This window comes from Dryas octopetala, chromosome 2 (genome assembly GCF_963921425.1).
Source record: "Dryas octopetala chromosome 2, drDryOcto1.1, whole genome shotgun sequence".
Lineage (NCBI taxonomy): Eukaryota > Viridiplantae > Streptophyta > Magnoliopsida > Rosales > Rosaceae > Dryas > Dryas octopetala.
In genome coordinates this window covers 32,220,402-32,240,822 of record NC_141367.1, presented here as the reverse complement: position 1 = coordinate 32,240,822, position 20,421 = coordinate 32,220,402, and the positions used below count along the sequence as shown (strand labels likewise).

The following is a 20,421-nucleotide window of genomic DNA, read 5'->3' as shown; positions in this document are numbered from 1 at the left end:
AAAGTTAGGGGTTACTAAATTGATACAAAATGAAAGTTGAGGGTACTTTTTTGCTAGTTTTCAAAGTTGGTGTACTAAATTGAAACAACATATAAAGTGAGGTACTAAATTGTAATTTGCTCTTAATTTAAATATAATTTGATTTCTGAATTGCCACAGTTTGACTTATTAAAAAAGATTTTTGTAATTAATTTTGCTAGTCATGATAACATATTCAAACTCTAGTTAGACAAATGGTTGATTCTAAAGTTGGATAACTATCAAATTCTGTGAAATCAAATGACTTATTCAAATCTTTGGTAAAGATTAAACCTTATTGAAATAATATAGAAGGTAAAGATTTAAACCTTGATAATTCAATTTAAAAGATTTCTTTTTTTTAAGTGAAAGTTTTTGTGGGAAGGTAAACAGTAAATGGGAAGTATACAAGAGAAACACCTAAAAAGATCTCCAACCTAGACAAGGAGTTTTTATGCCAATTTTAGTAGTTAATGTTTTGTTGTTTATGAAACTTATAAAGCTGGAAGGGTGTTTAAAATCAATTAGGCACCTTCACAGAATGTACGTTTTGAAGCATTGAGAACTAAACTTTCTATAAGCATTCACTTTGAGTTTTGTGCATTCAAAGTTGACTGCATGAATTTAATCCTATTCCAGATAGGAACTTTTGATGATTATTTCCAGTTTTGAGAATTTGAGTCCATAATTCAAATGAATGATCCCTGTGCAGTTGTGCCTGGACAACCTGAATTAATATGGTATTTAATACATCTAGAAGAATTTCTTAAAATCTTTGAAAGCAAAATTTTGATTTTGAGTTCTCATTCCAGAAGATTTTTTGTTTCTGAACCTTTGGCAATAAATAATCTTGTGCAAGGCTTTTTAGCGGGACTGAGGTAAATTCCTCATCTATATATCATATTTCTGATATGGCTATAACAATTTATACTTAAGGTAGAAAGAGACTGTAAAGTTCCTCATTAAAATTAGTCGTTTTTCCGAAAGAAAAAAAAAACCCTGTATATACACCCTATCCGTTCTGAAGTCATCAAATTTGCTGCATCTTGAAGTTAATTCCGAACTTTAAAGATTCTGTGCTTGACTGATTAATATTAACTTGATATTTTCCAGTCTTCCCAAAGATAAAGGATTCTATTGAGGTATGTGAAACCTAAAATTTGCACTAATTGCTATTATTATTATTATTATTTTTTTTTTTCTAAAATTATATCTTCCTTGGAACTTTTCATTCAGGGTGGGATTATGATATTTATCAGTTTCTTACTTAGAATTATGTTTCGAGTTCGGAATTTTTTGAAGTCACAGAATGCATCCTTCTGTCTGCTTCATGAGTGAGAATCTGTCCTATTTACTTTTACTCATTGCTCCTAGTTGATCGTTTTATCTTTTGCACTGAAAATCCTTAGTTTTACATCGTGATCGGTTTCTTGTGTGGTTGCAAATGTACTTATGCAAAAGATATTGCTTTGCTCCTTAGATATGCAGAACAAAAAGATATTTCTCGTTCACGGGTTTGGTTCTTTGAAGGAAAGCGGAAGATCATGCTTTACACTGAGAGAGCACATTTTTACCACAGATATAAGGTTCTTTAGAGTGCTTTGAACATGCTTTTCTTGTCAAAATGCTGATGTATATATATATATGCCCTTCCATATTAGAGACACTACGTTGTTGTCAATTGCCTAATGCTTATTCTTTGACAAATATTTCTTGGAAGATTAAAATCAGTCTTATTAGTCCTCTTTGCTAACACATCCAATTATTTTTTGTATCTGAGTAGATTCGTGGAATTCAGAATATAATCATCTATTCTCTCCCAGAGAGAAAGGAATTTTACCCTGAGGTGAGCACAATCAGCTCAACCGAATTGCTAGTGTCTATCTTTGATATTTTCAGATAATTCGTCTTTGGGATAGTCATATTTTGCTTTGTTTTTTTTTTTTTTTTGTTATTCCAAACCAAACATTCATTATGTTTATTTGCAGGTTGTTAATATGCTTGATGGGTCCCATGACATGGCATGCACCGTGCTCTTTTCTCATTTTGATCTCCTCCGGGTAATATTTTGTTCTCTTCTTTTCGCATGCCAAATCCTTCTGTGATTGTGTGGATGAGATGGGTAGTGGTTGACTTCTTAGGAGATGTAAATGTTGAAGAACTCAATGATCAATCTTTCTTTCTTTTCTTTTTTTTGGGTCAAACAATGATATCCATTATATTAGAAACTAGCATGGTCCTCTTCAATTAAATAAAGAAAATCTCTGACATTAGAATAGTGCTAATTTGGTTGATATCCGTAGTTGGTACTTGTAAAGTTGTAATTAAAAGACAATGAAAATGTATTAGAGCAACTCAGTAGCCAAAAGGACCATTGGTTATTGTTCATATAACCGATGTGGAATTCAACTCTCATCACTTTTCTTCTGTTGTTTTTTTTTTTTTTACTCCATAATGTAGTGAATAATAAAGTTTTTTTTTTTTTTTTTCCTTATGCTCCCTTTTAGCTTGAGAGAATTGTGGGAACGGCTCCAGCAAAGAGAATGCTGACATCAAAAGTGAATATGTTCTCTTTCTCTTGAAGACTTTGGTGAGATCAAGAAGCCCTTAGAAATGCAGAATATGAGACATATCTGAAACCCTCTGTCTAGGCACAAGTGATGCCTGGCTGTCTGCCAACATTCCTTGCATAAGAAGATACTGTGAGGAAAAAAGGTGTTCATATTTAGATATGATGATAGGGTTTTGAAAGGATTTTGAGAGAAACAATCAATTCGTACTTATAAATGTTAATTCTTTGATTCAGCTACTTGAGCGGACAGGACAGGACAGGCTGAGTTGTACAAACAATGAGCAATTAACGATTTTGGATTGTTTGGTTAGTCAATGTTGAAGAATACTAATGATTGTTCAATACAAAAAATGCAGCATATATTGTAGGATAAATGTGATATGAGTCGTCGGCCCATTACTCATTTCTTTGTGACTGACTGTACATTTGTGTATTGGCCCTTATTTCTTTGGTTAATCCATTTTTTTCTATTTGTGAAATTACTTTACTATTCAGTATTCACTCATCAATTTCTTTTATCGCATCATAATTTGCAACAAAAAGAGGCACCTATGGCACCATGATGGGAGGGTGACTTTGCCCCTGCCAGGGTCTAGAAGGGGGGGGGGGTTGAAAGGGAAAGGGTAAGAGTTAAGTTTAGAGTGTAAATTTTGTTTGAAGAGTAATAGTGGATCTCATAATGATAAGTTATTATTTGGCCATAATTTTAGCATAACCATAAAAATAATTTTACAGAGATTCATACAATGACCTATTAAAATATAAGACAAATGTCATTTTCTTGCACTATTTCACAAAAATCAAAGTCGGATTATTTGTGTTACTAATTATATTGGTTTATTAGTATCCTTTATGGGTTCGTATCCAAACTCACTAAAACGTTCCTAAGGACTAAGGTGTACAAGGAATTATGAGGAGATTATAGGGACAAATGGGTCTTTTCCCAAATAGTGGGTGCATGCTAGCTAGGGTTTTGGCATCGCATTCTACATAAAGAGCAAACTCCACAAACTGCCGTTCCCGTGGTGTCTGTCTCTCAAGAATCGAAATTCGAAACGCACTGCAAGAAGCTTAGGGTTAGGGTTTTGATTCGCAATGGGAGTGTTCACCTTCGTGTTGAGGAACTCAGGAGGAGAATGGTCCGCGAAGCAGCACGAGGGCGACCTCGAGGCCTCTGCTCCTTCCACCTTCGAGCTCCAGAGGAAGCTCATCCAGACCGCTCTCTCTTCTGACTCCTCCGGCGGCGTCCAGAGCTCCTACTCCGTCATCACTCCAACCTCTGCCGTCTTCCAGGTCCCTCTCTCTCTCTCTCTCTCTCTCTCTCTCTCTCTCTCTCCTAGTTTCTTCGATATTATGGGGTTTTCAGTTGTTTCGATGATATTGCATTGCATTTGATTGCTTGTTGGGTAAAAGAAAAACTCTGAAAATCGAAATCTGGGTTTTGTTTTGATTTGTTTTTGGCGTATTGGGTTTTTCTTGATCGGTCTAATTCATACTTTAGCTTAATCGTCCATATTTTAGTCTGTTTTATGCTTCCCCAAAATTGCATTCGATTCTTGCAAGAAAAAAAGCACAAAAATGGTTCTGTAAGCCTGCTATATATATTATGCTTCAATTTAAACTATAAATTTGTTATCCAAATTGTTAATAGAGGCACTAGTAACTGTGTCAATTACATGTCTTTGCTTGTGTTCTGTTTTATTCTCCTGTAATGCGTTATAGTCAAATGTACAGTATTGAATCACTTGCCAATTTAATATTATCCCCATAATAACTTTGTGTTGAGAAATCATTGAAAACCATTAGTTAAGAGAGTACCAAATACCAATTGTGGGTGGTATGTAATGTTAATGCTTGCTAATCTTTTTAAACGGTTAAGAGTTTTAGTGCGGAATCCATAACTACAAATTTGTTTGCTTCAGGTTGTCATTGGTGGTGCTGTGGGCGGTGGTGCCTTCATTGGAGGTGGTAAAAATGCTGATATCGAGGAATGTGAGGAGCAGAAGGAAGTGAAGAAGGAAGAGAAGAAGGAAGAGAAGGAGGAGAGTGAGGACGACGATATGGGATTCTCTCTCTTTGATTAATCTAGTCATAACTCAGTTGTTTCCGAGTTATATATTATGTCTTAATCTTTACTAGTTTTCTTTTTCAAGTTGTATTCAGTGATTGTGAAGTAGATTGGATAAGAATATGGGACATGAAGAAATTTTTGTTTTGAGAAATTTTTGTTGACAATTTGAATGCACTCTTTAAATGTTTGTGTTGAAAGTGTTATGGTCTGTTTGGAGTTGTTTCTTCATTTCTCAACTGATTAGCTGGTTATTTCCAGCTACAACTTTGACCCCTTGATATTCTGCCCCATATGTTGGTTGGTGGTAGTTACAACTGACAAGGTTCCCTACTTGTAGAAGCATATTCAGGGTGAACTCTTCTTTTTAGAGTAAAATGATATGCACCAATTAGTGTCCCATATAATAGCCATTTTAATCTCAAAATTCATCATTAATCAATCATTCTGTGCTGAAAGTTTTTTATCCCTCTTTACTTGTAGTCATTTGATTCAAATGGTTGTTTATGAAAAAATGTAGGAATTAGGAAATCATTTGTAATGGTCTGAGACTCTCAGGAACCAGGCGACTGAAAGTAAAACAAGGAGTGGAAATGTTAACATAGTTCTTATAATGTAGTCTTTGTTTGGGGGGAGTTTCATTTTGTCAATTTGGCACTTGAGTTTTATTCGGTTAACAATCTTAGGACATAATTTCCGTCAGTTTGATCGATGAATTGTGCATTCATCAGGTCAACATGACCTTGCAATCCACAATGATTATTCATAACCTTGAACTATGCTAACCTTGAATTATGCTAGAAGAAAAAGCTGACGCAACTGCATCCAACATGAATTTTTTTTTTTTTTTCAAATCCACTTCAAATCGTAAAGACTTTCAAGGCTAAATGCATCCCACACTCTTCTTCACATACCCCACTGACAAAGTTTTCTCCACATACTTTTAGTTTTGCCCTCATATCAGATTAAAACCAAAAACAAAAAATAGAAAATGAATTAAAAAACAAAGAACCCAGCAGCCCCCAACCCAAATCACCCTCCCCTCCTTCCCCACCCGAATGGCCGGCCGCTGACTCTCTCTCTCTCTCTCTCTCTCTCTCTCTCTAAAGGTACCCTGTTGAGTTTTAAATTACAAATATATTTGAATCAAACTTATAAGAACTGTAACTTTAGTGGTTAAGAACATTTATCTCTACGTTCAAAATTTCAAGTTCAAATCTACCTTTTCCAATATCACTTTATAAAAATAAAAATAAAAATTGAATCGAACCCAATTATTTAATCAAATATCGTAATTTGGTCTTAATATTGTGAATTGTGAATTGTGAATTTGTGATACTCTTCACATTTTGATATGGAACCGCACGTGTGTCAGTGTGCATGTGAGTGTTTGGGGCTGGGCCACAAAAACTAGGCTTCAAAGTTGGACTCAACATTATCAGAGACTTGAACTGAAGCCCATCAAGCCCAAAACTTTTGAACCCATGACGGCAGATAGCGGACAGCTAGGATGCTAGGGTTTAAGCTCTCTCTCTTCAACCCTTCTTTTGTGTTGTGTTTGCGGAATAAGTGAATAACAAACAAAACAGAAAACAAAAATGTCTCGGCCAGAGCTTCAAGCCCCGCCGGAGATATTCTACAATGAAGAAGAAGCTCGCAAGTACACTCGCAATTCTCGCATCATGGAAATTCAGTCCGAGCTCTCCGACCGAGCCCTCGAGCTCCTCGCTTTGCCCCAAGATGGCGTCCCCAGGTTGCTCCTCGACATCGGTATCTTTCTCTAAACCCCAAACGCTCATCTTCTTCAGATTTTAAACAAAAAAAGCAAATGGGTTTTGTTTCATTCATTGAACCAGTGCGAAAGCTTAGAGCTTGAGCTTCTTCACTGTAGGTTGTGGGTCAGGGCTTAGCGGAGAGACATTGTCTGAAAATGGGCATCAGTGGATTGGTCTAGATATCTCCCAGTCAATGCTTGGTAAGTGTTTTTTTGGGTTTCATCTATTTTTTGTAATTTTAATTTTATTTTGAGCTTCTTTATGTGCTTCCATAGTTTGTTTCCAAAAATGGGTTTTCAATGTTTTTAACAATTGTAGATGTTGCATTGGAGAATGAGGTTGAAGGTGACCTTTTGCTTGGGGACATGGGTCAGGTATCAAACTTCAAGACTCATGGTTCAGTTTTTACTACATGGCCCTTGATATTTTTCCTTGAATTTTCTTCATTTCAACTTAATCATCTAAATGTAAAGGAAAAAAAAGATGCAAATGATTCAAACGCGAAATTGTTTTCTTTTATTAGCATGACAATATATTTGGATATTGTTTCAGGGCTTAGGACTTCGTCCAGGAGTTATTGACGGAGCCATAAGTATCTCAGCTGTTCAGGTTTACTTTTGTTTTCACTCACCGATACTTGTGATAATATCTAGCCGGATTTCTTCTATCAGGTCCCTTATATGTTAGCAGGTGTCCCTTGTTGGGAAATTTTGTATATATCAACAATCATTCAAAGTCATTGTGGTCTGTCTAAGCCTTAAAGCTTCGCTCAATTAATTCCTATTTTGTACATGGTTTTTTCTTTTTCATTTTGATAACTATTGAGAGTACTTCGTGTATTGATCATTGATATTTTCATGTATTGGCAATGCAGTGGCTGTGCAATGCTGATAAATCCACACATAATCCCCGATTAAGATTGAAGTATGTTGTGTTTCCTATTGATTCTTACATCCTTTAATAAACTAATATTGCCTGAATGCAATGATCAGTGTTTCTGGATCTTCTTGTTTTTGTTTTGAGATTATGCATAGGCTGAACCTGTGGTCTCTTTTTGGTTGTAGTACTAGTATGAATGTTCTTAGCTTAAATTCTTTGCAGGGCTTTCTTTGGATCATTGTACAGATGCTTAGCAAGGGGAGCAAGAGCAGCATTTCAAGTGTATCCTGAAAATCTAGACCAGCGCGAATTGATTTTGAGTTCTGCGATGCGTGCTGGATTTTCTGGTGGTGTCGTTGTCGATTTTCCCCACAGGTATGCAAGGAACCAATGAGAGCAATACTATAATAGGCTTTTATCTTGTCTGAAAAAGGGTTGTTACTACCGAAAACAAAAATGGTTTATAAATTGCTTTCTTTACTTAGTTTTTTGCTCACGCACGAGCCCATAAACTACTCACTTATGCTGCATGGAAATTGTACACCTTGACTATTTCTTAAACCATGCCGTAATTGATAATGCAATTAGTATTCAAATAACAGCTCCCCAAATCTCGTGGTGGGACATGGAATGGCTTTGTTAGGAGATTTTGATATACTTAAAAAATCTTAAAATAAATGGAATATCAAAAGCTTATAATGGCTGGCATTCATTTCTTTATATTTCTCCTTGTTTATTTTTAGAATTTAAAAGGTAAATAAACATTTGAAGAGTAATTGCTGAATTTCTGATCATTGCTGTTGACGTCTGACATGGGCATATGAAGAAATTCAAGTCTTTTTTTAAATTAAATTAAGATTTTTTTTTTTCTATTCCAATTTACTAGTCACACTGTTGTTGTATGGTACAATGGTTTTGTACAATTTCTTTCTTGAATGTTGATTCATCATTTTACCTTTCACTGGTCCTCTTTTGTTCAAACATATTCCTTGCACAGATGAGTGGAAAAAGAAGATGGAATGTGTGGCTATAACTTGCTGAATGAGTGAAAATTTTTGAGAAAGTATTGAATGGATAGAAATTCTAGGGAAAACCGTCGGTTTCTGAATTCACATGGAAAATGTTTTTGGTCTGGGAATTTAACATATAAAGTTCATTCTAGTAGCATTTTCCTCAAATTTTCTTATATCATTAGCTTAAGGAATATTTTGTAACAGTACCAAGAAGAGAAAAGAATACCTTGTCCTCACTTGTGGTCCACCATCAGTTAGCACGTCCGTTCCCAATGGTAAAGGTGAAGATGGGGAGAATTCCTCTGACGACGAGAGCAGTGGAGATGAAGAAAATCAGACAGTAAGTTGTCACTGATGCATTTACTTTCTCGATATGTTCAGGGAAGGTGTTGGCTACCTTGTCCTTTTCTGGTTTAACCTCTATCTATTCATTTATTTATGAATTTCTGATGTTTTATTATTTGTGTCGAGCAGGTTTGCATCTCAGACAGGCACAGGCCCAGGAAAAAGCAGAAAACAACAAAGAGAGGCAAGGGAAGAGAATGGATACTGAAGAAGAAGGAACAGATGAGAAGAAAAGGAAATGTTGTTCCGCCAGACACAAAATACACAGCTCGGAAACGCAAGGCTCGGTTTTGATCTTGCACCAGGCCTCAAATTGTGTATTACGGCATTAGTTCTTTGCTTTAACCAGTTTATACGGTCTCTGCGGAGGCATTGCCCTTTTCTCAATAGTGGTTTTTAATACTTGCAATTACCAGTTTACATACAAGATCTCTCGAGGTATAAGAGAAACTTTAGGGAATCTCCTGTAAGCGTGGAAGTCTTGTTGTAATATGATTGTTCATTTGTTCTTGTAACCTTAACTAGTTTGGGGGAAAAGATAAATTTTGTTCTGTGTTAAAGCATTTATTTTACGAGGATCTGATACCATTATGAGAAAATCTAAGAATACTGAGTAAATTTAGCAATATTAATAGGTTTTTGATACAAGCATCGTCTACCTCTTCATGGCAAGGGAGGAATCTCTCGTACGGACAACTGGACAAGATAACCAGAAATCCTACATACAAGACATGTGGACACAGAGCATCGTTTGTCCATAAACACCAATTAACTGTTCCTTTCTACCTTTGAAGAAGACAGTTGTAATCATATATGACTGTCTGATTACTGGAACAATCTCATCCCTCCCATTACTATTCTACTCCCACATGAGCCGCATGATGATCCCGATGAATGGCAATCATGCTGAACTGTGATGAATATTGGCTTAATGATGGATGGGACTATCTGATGGAATCTGTACTAGACGTGTGTCAGGAATCTTATTATTAGAGAATCTTATCTTCAGGGAATCTTATCAATATTTGTACCTTTCTAAAGTATGTATAAATAAAAAAGAAGTCCTTGCCAAGAAGAGGCAAATGATGCTTGTATAAAAATACTATTGCCTATGCTTGCTAAATTTTCTCAAAAATGTCCAGATTTCTAAGAATTTTGTGGTAAGCATTTCTAAATTTCAAATTAATTAAGATCATAATGTTTAAGCCATATGAGAGAGAGAGAGGATTGTTACATTTTTCTATCATGAAAACCACACATTGCAATATATATGCTAAATACATTTACAGCACCAAGAATGATTTCCTTCCAATTAGTCCCATTGAATTGCATTGCAAACAAATCATCCTAAGAGTATTTTAGTATATACTGCTTGGCAATAAACATATATTTACCAACTTACAACTATCAACCCGACTTACATCAACCCAATCTCACCGATGGTCGAATTGCACATGAAGTCACATACTGAAGCTCTACGGCCAAGCAGCACCCATAAATAGGATGCCTCAGTAAACCAATGTCACGCTATTCTCTTCAATTGCCAGGGGATGCACATCCCCTGTATGCTTTGACAAACCACAGATTCATTGAAGGGATATTCTTGGATAATTCTCTTTGTTGGCATCACGATCCTGATTGATTTTCTGTAGGTCAAAGAAAACAAAGTATATGATTAAAATACAGGAAGACAAAAATGCTTATGCGATAGTTGGCCCATCAGATAGAGGCTTTGCTAAGTATTAACTTGTATACCAAATTGGGGGCACTCTAAATTCATTTCCCTGTCATTTCTTGTTTCAATGATCTATTCCTTCCCACGTGATCAAGTAAAGAGTTTTATAGAATAGTTGCAAAATATAATAGAGAGCAAGAAACCTGTCAGTCTTCAAGAAAGTCACATATTCTCAAATCTCAAAGAGTATGAAATAGACTTTCAACTTTAAAAAAAAATTCAGATACAGTTTATGCTGCTTCAATAGCATTTTGGTCACTACCTCTCCAAGTTAATGCGGTACATTTCAACATGCATGCTCCATATTTAAAAACTAATGAAGCATTAAACACATAGGGTAAACCAAAAGTGATTTAAAATTTAAGAATACACACCTTCTCCAAAAAGCTGCTCAAATCGAGCAACAATGTGTTTCCCATAAGTGTACTTCTTCAGTGCATGCGTATGAGCCCTTATACGATTAATCAATATAGTCCGCTGACTATCAGTACAGATTTCAAGAGTCTTCTGGACCACATAATTTGCAAATTGGTCCTTCATCATTATCTAAGACAGAAATCAACCATGGTGGTTAAACAAGTAGAATGGAACCCAATTAATTAAATATCAAGTAGAATGGAAGTTTCAAATGCATCACAAAACATGCAATAAATCTAAATAAATCTGTAAATCACATCACTTGTGCTGCTTCCAAAACTACAAACTCAAATGATAGAATGCCAACCCTTCAAGATGTCCGAAGATAAGGAAATCACATGAAACTACTGCTAGGCATTGGACTTTCTTATCCAACACGAAGGAAACTTCAACAGTCTCTCTGTCTCTCTCCTTCCAACACCACCCCCCCCCCCCCCCCCCTCCTTTTTTTTTTCCACAATGTCAATGTTATAAGAGCAAGACCCTAATGCTGTTCAAATTGTAAGCTTACTTTGGCCCAGTAATTGTGAAAAAGGAAAAATACATATAGTTATGTATTTTTTAAAAGACTACATGTATATATATATATATGAAACATAAAGAACATAACTGACTGAATTTTCCAACTGGAGGATCAATCAAGAATTCTTCTTACCAACAAATTATCATTTCCCTCATTATGCCCAACAATCTCCCTAACTAACAGGTCTCGTTCAACAGCGCCACCATACTCCAAACATTTCTCGACAACATTTGATGCAAATTTGTGCTGGCTTAGCTGTACTATATGACCCGCCAACTTGCTAATAATTTGGCTTCTTTCTTGAGCTTTTCCCCTCTCCAATACATGCTGCCAGCCATCAAAAGCATTCATTAGCATCCAACAATTGACATAGACCAATCACGTGAAATGTATATATACATATATAGCAGATACACAGTTGAAAGCATAAACTGCATCCCATAAATTTAGTTGAAACAAAGTGTTGCACATATGGAACAAGGAATATCTCATATCTTCAATACAGGTGTCTCAACTTTCAACTAGTACATAAATTTCCACATATTTACATGCATGCATACATACAGAGTTTGAGGTTGGGGAACCAAATAGCCATTGGGTGGAGAAAGATAGAGAGAGCTTCAAGCCCTCTCCCATTGTCATTCCCACATTATGTATAAATACATACAAACATGTGTGTAAGTATGTATGTGCCTGAGCTACAAAGCCCTCTCCTGTTGCAAAACTCTGACTACAAAGCCCTCTCCTGTTGCAAAACTCTGACTAGTCAATCTCTGGAATGGGCATGCCTTAAAATTTTTATCCCCTCTGAGTTGGTCTATTATTTGAAGCTTGTTTCTCCAAAAATTCATGCCTGTGTCAGAAAATTCCCAAACCAATTATTCGTGTAGCATAGTGATTATCTCATTGCTTACTCACCAATATCCATATTCAATCAGTTGGATTTGAGCCTAAGACAACCAATCAACCACACCCTTTACTGCCTGAGCCAAGAGCCTAAGTGCTCTTAAACTCCTGATGTACCTTATGGCTATCCTCTTCTTGTATGAGAGCACAACTTGCTCTTCTCGTGATATATGCTACCCATATATGTGACTATGCTAGCTACATATTAGGAATCACTGCCAAGAAGTAGACTGATTTTCCATTATGCAGAAATAATAGTGCACATTTATTCAGAGAGAGAGTCTAGGAGTCATAATTAGATAGTAATCATAGTACAGAGTGCAATACAAACCTGGGTGACATAATTGCCATACTGGTCCTGAGCAAGAGCACAAACAGACTCCAAGATCTCATCAACTATAAACTGGCATTGCAGCTCATCTGTACAATGCTCCAGGACTCTCTACAGTGAACCAAAAACAAGAAATGAGTCCATTTTCTGTATGGTAACCAAATGAAGAGCAGCAATGGGGATGAGAAGTTCTCCAACCCCTCAAGTTTAGGGATACCTGTATAACACGACAACCATAAGGATGCATTGAAAGTGTTGCAACTTGACCATGGAAAGCAGAGATTATAAACCCAATCTTTTCTGTTGGAATGCTCTCAATGCACTTTTGTATGACATGGTTTCCATTTTGATCACGAACACATCTCATAACATGTCCATCCAGCTCATGTACAAGATGCGCTTTCTGTTCAAGCTCAATAACCTCAAGTGCCTGCACTCACAAAAAAAGAAAAAGAAATATATAGATTATATAGATATTTTTATGGGACCAAGAAAGAGCACTATGCTGGTAAGCCAATTATGTTATGCACATAGCTTCCAATTCCAATTACATAATGCAAATATTGTTGGAAGCTTGTCAGTGGGTGCAATATTCTAATTCTAGCTTAAACAGTTCAAAGTTGGCCAATTAGCTTACAAAATGGAGCAATTCACCCAAGAAAAAGAATATCAAGCAACTACGGCTACCCACTCAGGCACTCACCCCCTTCCAAAAAAAAAATCACAGAAGAAAGAAACAAGGAGATAGCAATTACATATCAGACATATTAGAATTAAAAAGCGTTGCAACTCTTGTATGGGTTAATAACTACAATAAGTTCTTATTTGCAAAATAGTATCGTTACAAATAAGGATTAGATGTGGGAAAATATAAATAAATAATGTAAATAAGAAAAATACAGGAATCTAGCTAAACATCACTACTAATAGCACTTGATATCAAAGACCTCTTCAGTGCCTTTAAATAGTCTATATATGAATGAGATAAACTGCTGAAACTTGGAAAACAATCTTGCAAATTTTACAAGTCAAGCTAAGAAATTAGCCAACTCAACCCATAACTCATTTAAAACTGTTCTAGACTCACTAGGCAGACAAAAAGGAAAGGCTAAGTGGTGTTATAAAAATGCAAATCATCAAAACATGCATGTACAACGAGAAGTTATTAGCCACACGTATTTATAACCATAGCAAACACTTATCACACTCACACATACCTTTTGGATTACACGACAGCCATACATCTGCAGACTTAAAGGCAAAATTTGACCTGAAAGTTGATTGGCAAGTTCCTTTCTCTGCTCAGAGCTTCCATACTCAAAAAACTGAAACAAAAAGGAAGAAATTAATATAATCACATTGACCATGAAATCTCTTTAGAACATACAGAAAAAAAAAAAAAAAAAAAACAATAATTTAGGAACATACCTTCTGAATTACATAGTTCCCGAAAACATCAGTCATTAGTTTAGAAGCATGTGGGAGAACTTCATTGAATACAGAAGCTTTCTCTTCAACACTACAATTTTCCAACTTCTGCTGGATAAACCGACTCCCATGTTGATCAGCACTGGAGTTGAAAAATTTATGATGACTTACTTGTCCTAAGCAAATTAATAAAGAAATCAAGATTGAGCACAACATAGAACTTACCTAAATTCAACAATATGTCCCGTGATATCAGATAGCTCAAATCTGCGGCCTTTGCCAGATTTCAACTCTTCAAGAAAATTGTAAATCTTGGGATCATCAAAACTCTCAAAGCCTCTTTGCCCTGGCCATCCAGGATACAGGCCAGTATTTCTACCCGAGCCTATTGGGGATACTGGCAAAACTGGACTACTAAGGGGTGAGGTTGGATACTGCATCAAAATACCAACATTTGGTGCACTTCCAAAATAGTTAGGACTCACTGGCCCTCCTCTTTGTGGGTTCAAATTCCCCGGGCCTCCCTTTCTCTGATGTTGGATTTTGTGGTCATCCAAATAAGCAGCATGATTGGACCCTTTCTTTGAGTCAAGACCGCCTCTAGATGCCAATGGATCAAATTGGCCAGAAACACCATATGACTCCACAAAAGGCTGTTGATGGTATTGCATATACATAGGATCAGAAAAAGAAGTTTGCAGTGGAAATCCCAGCTGCCCATAGAACTTGCTTAAATGTTGCATATCAGCACCAGGTGAAATGCCTCCCCCGGTTGAAACCCCAGATGTTCGAACATTAAAGTTTGGACCCACAGTTCCATCAACCACCATAGGAACAGCACCTGGAGGATGGTATCCACCAATATATGGAGGCAAAGCAGTGGGATTCAAAGCATATCCACCTACATATTGTGGAGAAAAAAATCCCGGTGCCTGAAAATTTGAGTAATATGGATTTGCTGAACTCATGTAGGCTGCTGCAGTTGCATACAGTGGAGGTGGGAACCCAGATGTCTGGAGTACTGGCTGTACATCCGCTGCAAACTTGGAGCTATTATGGAGATTCTGATCCATGCCAATGTATGTGCAGTTAACACCATGAGGAGGTACTTGAGAATTGGCAGTTTGAACTTGAGATAAATTGCTTTGTTGTTGGTGTATCTGGTGCTGCAGGAAATTATTATGGTAGCTGTGCTTCCGTTCTTGATTTTTTTGATTCTCTGGCATGTTTGATAGATTAAGAGCCTCCATTTCAGATTCAATGATGGTAACACCTGCATCATTAACGCCTGTGCTCCTGGAAAAATCAACAGATGACAATCTTGCAACAGGGGCTGGTGAGGAATCATCATTTAGTGAAAGCACTGTATCATCTGCAGATTGTGCACCCACAGTGGGCCTATTGGCAGTTGTCATATTAATAGGGGGATCGTGCAAGGAAGTGGAAACAGAACTATGATCAATAAATTCTTCAGGTATTCCATTGCTTAAGGTATGAGAGTGATTATATACAGGTGGTGTGAAGCCACAAAAATCTTCCTGAAAATAAAAAGATGATTTTGCATTTACAACCATGACATTTTCATGAAAGGAAGCTAAAAAGCAACCAGTTATGATATTTTCCACATCAACTCCAGAGTTTTACCAACAGTAATATTTTCTGTAATTCACAATATGGTAAAGAAATTTTTTCATTCATCAATAGAATCTATTTTGTAAGAGAAAATGGTAAGGATTCAAACTTAACAACCCAACTAGGAAAAGAAAAAAGAATGAAATTCTCAAGGTAATTAAACTTGGGAATATATGCACCTTGGTAACTAAAATGTCAAGAATTAACCTGTATTAAATCACTCACATTTTGGTGTTGGCCTGTCAATGAAGATGCATCCTCTCCAGACCAAATTTCACTTGTATGATCTACCCAATCATTTGAAGCCTGCTGGGGTGACTGATCATCCTCAGACTCTTCCTTGTGTGTAGGAAGTGATCCTTGAGAGATATGAAAAGAGCCATTACCACTGTCATCCACAGGTCCCCAATTCTGGCTGAAGGTACCAATATGGCGTGCCAGACGTCGATTCTCCCATGAGATAAGCGGAGGAGGAAGTCTAGGATTCAGATTGACATTGGCACAGTAATATGCCAAATAAGCTGGATCAGCACGCAATTGTTCCTCAGACTCACACCTTTCAATAGCACTACTTAGACTTGCCAAGCTTCCACTCATGCTAGAGTCCTGCTGGGATAACAGATTATCAATGGCCAAAAACGAACCCTCCATACTTGGAGGCGCACTCCCACTTCTATTAGGGGCAACATCTTTTCCACTGCTATGGAACTTCTGGCCCCTCAGAAGCAATTTCAACTCCTCTGCAGCCATATTAGCAGATGATGGTGCAAGTTTTGCAGGCTTCTTATGGGAAGCCCATTTTCCACTAGTTTCTGACATTCTAATTGGACTCTCAGTTGCCATGATACCAGAAGATTAATATGCCCCCTTTTTCTATGACAGTATAAGGAATCTCACATAGTCGCCTAGAAAAAAAAAGAGAGAGATAGTGGGCATTTTAATCAATATGCAAGGGAATATGGTAAGAAAAAAATACAAAATAAAGACCAAATGAATAATAAATTAAATATATACCGTAGCCAATAAAAAACACTAGAAATGTGACAAGGAGTCCCAATACTGGAATAACATATGATTTGTGGCAAAATTTTCTAAAATCTACCCCCTTACTGTGGTGTCATTCAGTACCTTCATGCCAAGAAGTACACTTTTGTTTTATAAACTAATAAATATTGCTGGAATATGTGATCTAAATGTCCAGAAAAAATATTTTGGTATAGAAAAGAAGAGACATCAAAACAAATTCTCAATTATAAAATTGGGTCTTCATATCCACCTTTGTTCGCTCAAAATGTACTAGATAAATAGACTTTGCGCTCACAAGTAATATATACATGGCTTGGAAAATCAAAACAGCTTGAAAAAAAAAAAGGTGGAAACTACAATAAACAACACAATTAACTAATTAAGAGTCATTAGAATACTCAAATAGCAGAATTTGCAACAACTCTGATTCAAATCATTATGGATATTTTTCACCTCCAATTATCAGCAAGAAGTCTGAAACTTCATTGCAAGTGAAAGATTAATAAGGATGCTCTGGGCATATGCGCACAACAGCAGAAAGTATAAAAATTTAACCCTTTGGTGAAAAAAACATCAGGCAAGCAAAAACACCTACTTTTGAACCCTCTAGACAAACACCTCAACTCAACCAAACTGAATACGAGCTCCTCAGTTTTGACTTTTACGAAGAACCCACAATAACATATATCATAAAATTCAAAACTTTCTCTTCTTGTCCCCCAACTTTCTAACCAAACAATCGAAATGCAAGAAAATTTAACAAAAACCATTTAAAACCATAGACGAACACAAATAGTCAAATACTGTCGTCGAGAACAGCAACCCCCAGCATAATTACAAGACTAAACTTCAACAGTAACACAACCAAAACCATGAAAAACACAATATTTTCAGCACCAATCATTCAAACACTTAGAGACAGAAGGAAACAGAAAAACAAAAACAAAAAAAACCCATTAAAATCCAAGCTTTCACATACACGAAAAAAGGCCATAAGAGAGCACCAGAGTATTGGAACCCACATAGGGAATACAGAGAGAGACAGAGGCAGAGAGTTTGAGTTTTGGGAACCGTTGGTGGACTTTTTGTTTGTGACACGCCAAAGTTTGAGCAAATGTTAAGAATAAGAGATTCCCTTACCAGCAGCTGATGCAAAAGATTCACTGTTCAAAACAAACCCTAGCACCTAGATTCTCTTATTATTCTTCTTTAGAGAGAGAGAGGGAGAGATATGACTATATGAGTCGTCCGTCCCTACTAAAATGATGTATTTGGCTCATTTCAGCGGGTATTTACTATTTAAAGCTCCTCTTTCTTTCTTTCAACTTTCTAAAGAATAAAAAATACACTAATTCCAGATAAGGTTTTTGCTAATTTTACGTCAAAATATATATATATATATTTTTTTTCCAAACAAAAGGAGTTCAACACTCCAACTCTTGCATGGTGTAGCGTAAAAGACGTATAATCTTCTGCTCATTTAGGTTTGCTAATCTTTATTAACTTTGGAGTCTTTTTTATTAATCAACAATTGTTGTTTATAAAATCTGAATTCATAACTCATTCAAAAAAAAAATTGTATACAACCACTAGATTAAATTAATTTTGGAGAGAAATGAGACTTTTAAATTTAAAATTTATTTTTGAAATTTATATTTAAATAATTAAATAATAAGTCTCGAACAACAAATATTTAAATTTAAGGGCAAAATCAATACTAAAACATATCAATAAAAATTTCAAATTTAATGGTCCACTTTTTTCTTTTGGGTTGGTTGACTTCAAGAGGCACAAAAAATAGACAGGTAATCATGTATGCTCGATAGCATTTTGCATTGCATATGGCATCTTGCGTGCGTAAGTGGAGAAAAAAATTAGTATCTTGCATTATTTTTGCTGAGTATTATAGCATCATGCACAATTGTTGATCATGTCAAATTCTAAATAAAACAATTGCATAGAAGTTAGAACTTAGAACAAAATCTAAAGGTTAATAGCGCAAAAAGGTATACATGATTTATATTATTATTTTATCATATTATTCTCTATAAAATTAAAAGAGGAGCGTTATTATTTCTCTTCTTTCTAACTTTGTATTGCACCTATTGATAACACTTAATTTAAATCATCTTCAAGATATGAGCTAAATTGATAAAAGTGTTTGTAAATTTGCTATTTTTAAATTCTTGGAATTAGCTCAAATAGTGACAATAAGTGGGGTAATGAATTAAGTTTATAATGGGTCCAACATTTGATTCCATATCCAATATAACCAAAAAAGTATTTACTATCTTTAGAAAATAAGTATTATAGTCCATTTTTACTCATCACAAAAAGGTGGTAGTACTCTAACTTTTTTTTTTTTTTTTTGAGGGTGGTACTCTAACTTACTCTTTAAATTTTATAATTTTATTATTTATTCTTAGCTTTAGTTATTTTTAATAATCTTAAGAATATAGTAAAAATAAGAGTGAATGAAAAAAAGTGACATTCTTTATCTTTAGATATACTTAGGTTTCAATTTGCTTTTTTGAATTTGAACAACAAATCTGGTATATGAGATTTGAACTAAAAAATTTCTTCCAAAAAAGGAAGACTGAGTGGTGAAGTACACAACAATTTTTTCTTAATCACTTGAAGAGTGGGTTGATGTATAAAAAGCTTGACATAACACTCCAAATTTTATTTTCTACCTCATATGTCCTACTATTTGGAGATACTCTAAGATTTCGTTTGGTTTTCATATTTGAAACTTGATAATGGATATAAGATTCTGTTCCCATATTTGGTAGCATATTTTTGAGATTGTGAAGAATAAATGTTTCAGAAAAAGGAATATAAGAGTTGTTCACTACTCATATTTAAAAAACTTTTTTTTTTTTATCAAACAGTTTTAAATAACTTGCCTTTTTTTCTTTAAAATCATATTTTAAAGTGCAAAGAATTAGATTACAAACTATACGCTGCATGTGTTTGACTAATAACCTATTTTTGCACATAAGCTATAAACGTGCCTACATACATCAAAAATATAAAAAAAATAAATTAGCAAAAAACCACAAAAAATTGTAAGTTTCAATTAAAAATCTATGTAAAAGATCAATTTATTTTTAAACCACAATGAGTGGGTTAAAACTATTTTTGTTTTCCTCATGCGGTATGTAAATCTTAGGGTTTAGGGTTAAAACTATTTTTGTTTTCCTCATGCGGTATGTAAATCTTACAAAGTCACACTTTATCTTGTTATGATGCAATATATAAATTGTTATACTTTATTTTGTTATGATGCAGCATATAACTTTTATAGAGTTACACTTTATAATTTCATAGAATTACATTTTATTGAATGATGTAGTATTGTTTTAAAGTTTAAGCATTTAGAGTTTAGATTTCATGACTTCATATTTAGAATTTTAGAGTTTTAGCCCTAAATTCTAAAGACTATACCATAAACTCTAAGCTTTCAAAATAATTAAAAAATTAATTTAACTAAAACTTGAGTAAGTTTGAATACCTTAATTACTTGGATATGTTTGAGTTTGAATATTATTGAATGCTTCATACTTGATTTTTCTTGAATTGTGGGTTAGAAATATTTTTTGTGGCTTAAAATAAATAAATTAGAAGTTTGAATTTATGACTAAAAAATGTTGTATGTTGTGACTTATTAATAAAGAACTCAAATATAAAATACTTTCTTTTGTTTTGTGAAACATTTAAAAATATATTTTATTGAAAAAAAAGATATTAATG

At 35.0% G+C, this 20,421-nt stretch overlaps 4 protein-coding genes across 8 annotated transcripts in view; 3 read left to right on the top strand and 1 right to left on the bottom strand.

Annotated features, from left to right (window-relative positions):
- Positions 1 to 3,040, top strand: part of NOF1 (U3 small nucleolar RNA-associated protein) — a 16,271-nt gene extending 13,231 nt beyond the window's left edge. For 2 of the 3 annotated variants that reach the window (XM_086232004.1, XM_086232003.1), the window contains exons 20-25: positions 1,133 to 1,160; positions 1,255 to 1,352; positions 1,499 to 1,604; positions 1,802 to 1,864; positions 2,007 to 2,078; positions 2,526 to 3,040. In XM_086232004.1, the coding sequence (XP_086088130.1) occupies positions 1,133 to 1,160; positions 1,255 to 1,352; positions 1,499 to 1,604; positions 1,802 to 1,864; positions 2,007 to 2,078; positions 2,526 to 2,600 (442 nt within the window). In that variant the 3' untranslated portion in view covers positions 2,601 to 3,040. Of the gene's footprint in view, positions 1 to 1,132; positions 1,161 to 1,254; positions 1,353 to 1,498; positions 1,605 to 1,801; positions 1,865 to 2,006; positions 2,079 to 2,525 lie in introns of those variants that run through there. The other variant, XR_015120359.1, reaches the window with a different exon arrangement.
- A 563-nt stretch (positions 3,041 to 3,603) lies between these two features.
- Positions 3,604 to 4,869, top strand: LOC147295817 (60S acidic ribosomal protein family). The gene is made up of 2 exons (XM_086232851.1): positions 3,604 to 3,883; positions 4,513 to 4,869. The coding sequence occupies exons 1-2, from the start codon at positions 3,686 to 3,688 to the stop codon at positions 4,672 to 4,674; spliced, it is 360 nt and encodes a 119-aa protein (XP_086088977.1). The 5' UTR covers positions 3,604 to 3,685; the 3' UTR covers positions 4,675 to 4,869.
- A 1,339-nt stretch (positions 4,870 to 6,208) lies between these two features.
- On the top strand, positions 6,209 to 9,185 carry RID2 (S-adenosyl-L-methionine-dependent methyltransferases superfamily protein). The gene is made up of 8 exons (XM_086232488.1): positions 6,209 to 6,428; positions 6,550 to 6,633; positions 6,752 to 6,807; positions 6,986 to 7,042; positions 7,308 to 7,357; positions 7,535 to 7,687; positions 8,530 to 8,665; positions 8,800 to 9,185. The coding sequence occupies exons 1-8, from the start codon at positions 6,257 to 6,259 to the stop codon at positions 8,962 to 8,964; spliced, it is 873 nt and encodes a 290-aa protein (XP_086088614.1). The 5' UTR covers positions 6,209 to 6,256; the 3' UTR covers positions 8,965 to 9,185.
- A 648-nt stretch (positions 9,186 to 9,833) lies between these two features.
- On the bottom strand, positions 9,834 to 17,918 carry LOC147295815 (pumilio homolog 6, chloroplastic-like). 3 transcript variants are annotated; one of them, XM_086231527.1, is made up of 10 exons: positions 17,809 to 17,918; positions 15,868 to 16,547; positions 14,236 to 15,548; positions 14,011 to 14,152; positions 13,800 to 13,907; positions 12,800 to 13,012; positions 12,583 to 12,693; positions 11,478 to 11,672; positions 10,780 to 10,951; positions 9,834 to 10,316 (listed from the first exon to the last, which is right to left on the bottom strand). In XM_086231527.1, the coding sequence occupies exons 2-10, from the start codon at positions 16,483 to 16,485 to the stop codon at positions 10,297 to 10,299; spliced, it is 2,892 nt and encodes a 963-aa protein (XP_086087653.1). In that variant the 5' UTR covers positions 16,486 to 16,547; positions 17,809 to 17,918; the 3' UTR covers positions 9,834 to 10,296. The 3 variants fall into 3 exon arrangements, with proteins under 3 accessions (XP_086087653.1, XP_086087652.1, XP_086087654.1); XM_086231526.1 differs by having other exon boundaries at positions 17,648 to 17,901; XM_086231528.1 differs by having other exon boundaries at positions 17,691 to 17,901.
- Positions 17,919 to 20,421: the final 2,503 nt, after the last annotated feature.

Bases quoted from the DNA above. Each gene is read 5' to 3' on its own strand.
- RID2 (XM_086232488.1), top strand. From the start codon at position 6,257: ATGTCTCGGCCAGAGCTTCAAGCCCCGCCGGAGATATTCTACAATGAA. The intron at 7,043-7,307 runs GTTTACTTTTGT...TTGGCAATGCAG, and splicing joins TAAGTATCTCAGCTGTTCAG to TGGCTGTGCAATGCTGATAA. The intron at 8,666-8,799 runs GTAAGTTGTCAC...TGTGTCGAGCAG, and splicing joins GAGATGAAGAAAATCAGACA to GTTTGCATCTCAGACAGGCA.
- LOC147295817 (XM_086232851.1), top strand. From the start codon at position 3,686: ATGGGAGTGTTCACCTTCGTGTTGAGGAACTCAGGAGGAGAATGGTCC. The intron at 3,884-4,512 runs GTCCCTCTCTCT...TGTTTGCTTCAG, and splicing joins CAACCTCTGCCGTCTTCCAG to GTTGTCATTGGTGGTGCTGT.
- LOC147295815 (XM_086231527.1), bottom strand. From the start codon at position 16,485: ATGGCAACTGAGAGTCCAATTAGAATGTCAGAAACTAGTGGAAAATGG. The intron at 13,013-13,799 runs GTATGTGTGAGT...TTGTGAGTGCAG, and splicing joins GCTGTCGTGTAATCCAAAAG to GCACTTGAGGTTATTGAGCT. The intron at 10,317-10,779 runs GTGTGTATTCTT...TTTGACCTACAG, and splicing joins TGAGCAGCTTTTTGGAGAAG to AAAATCAATCAGGATCGTGA.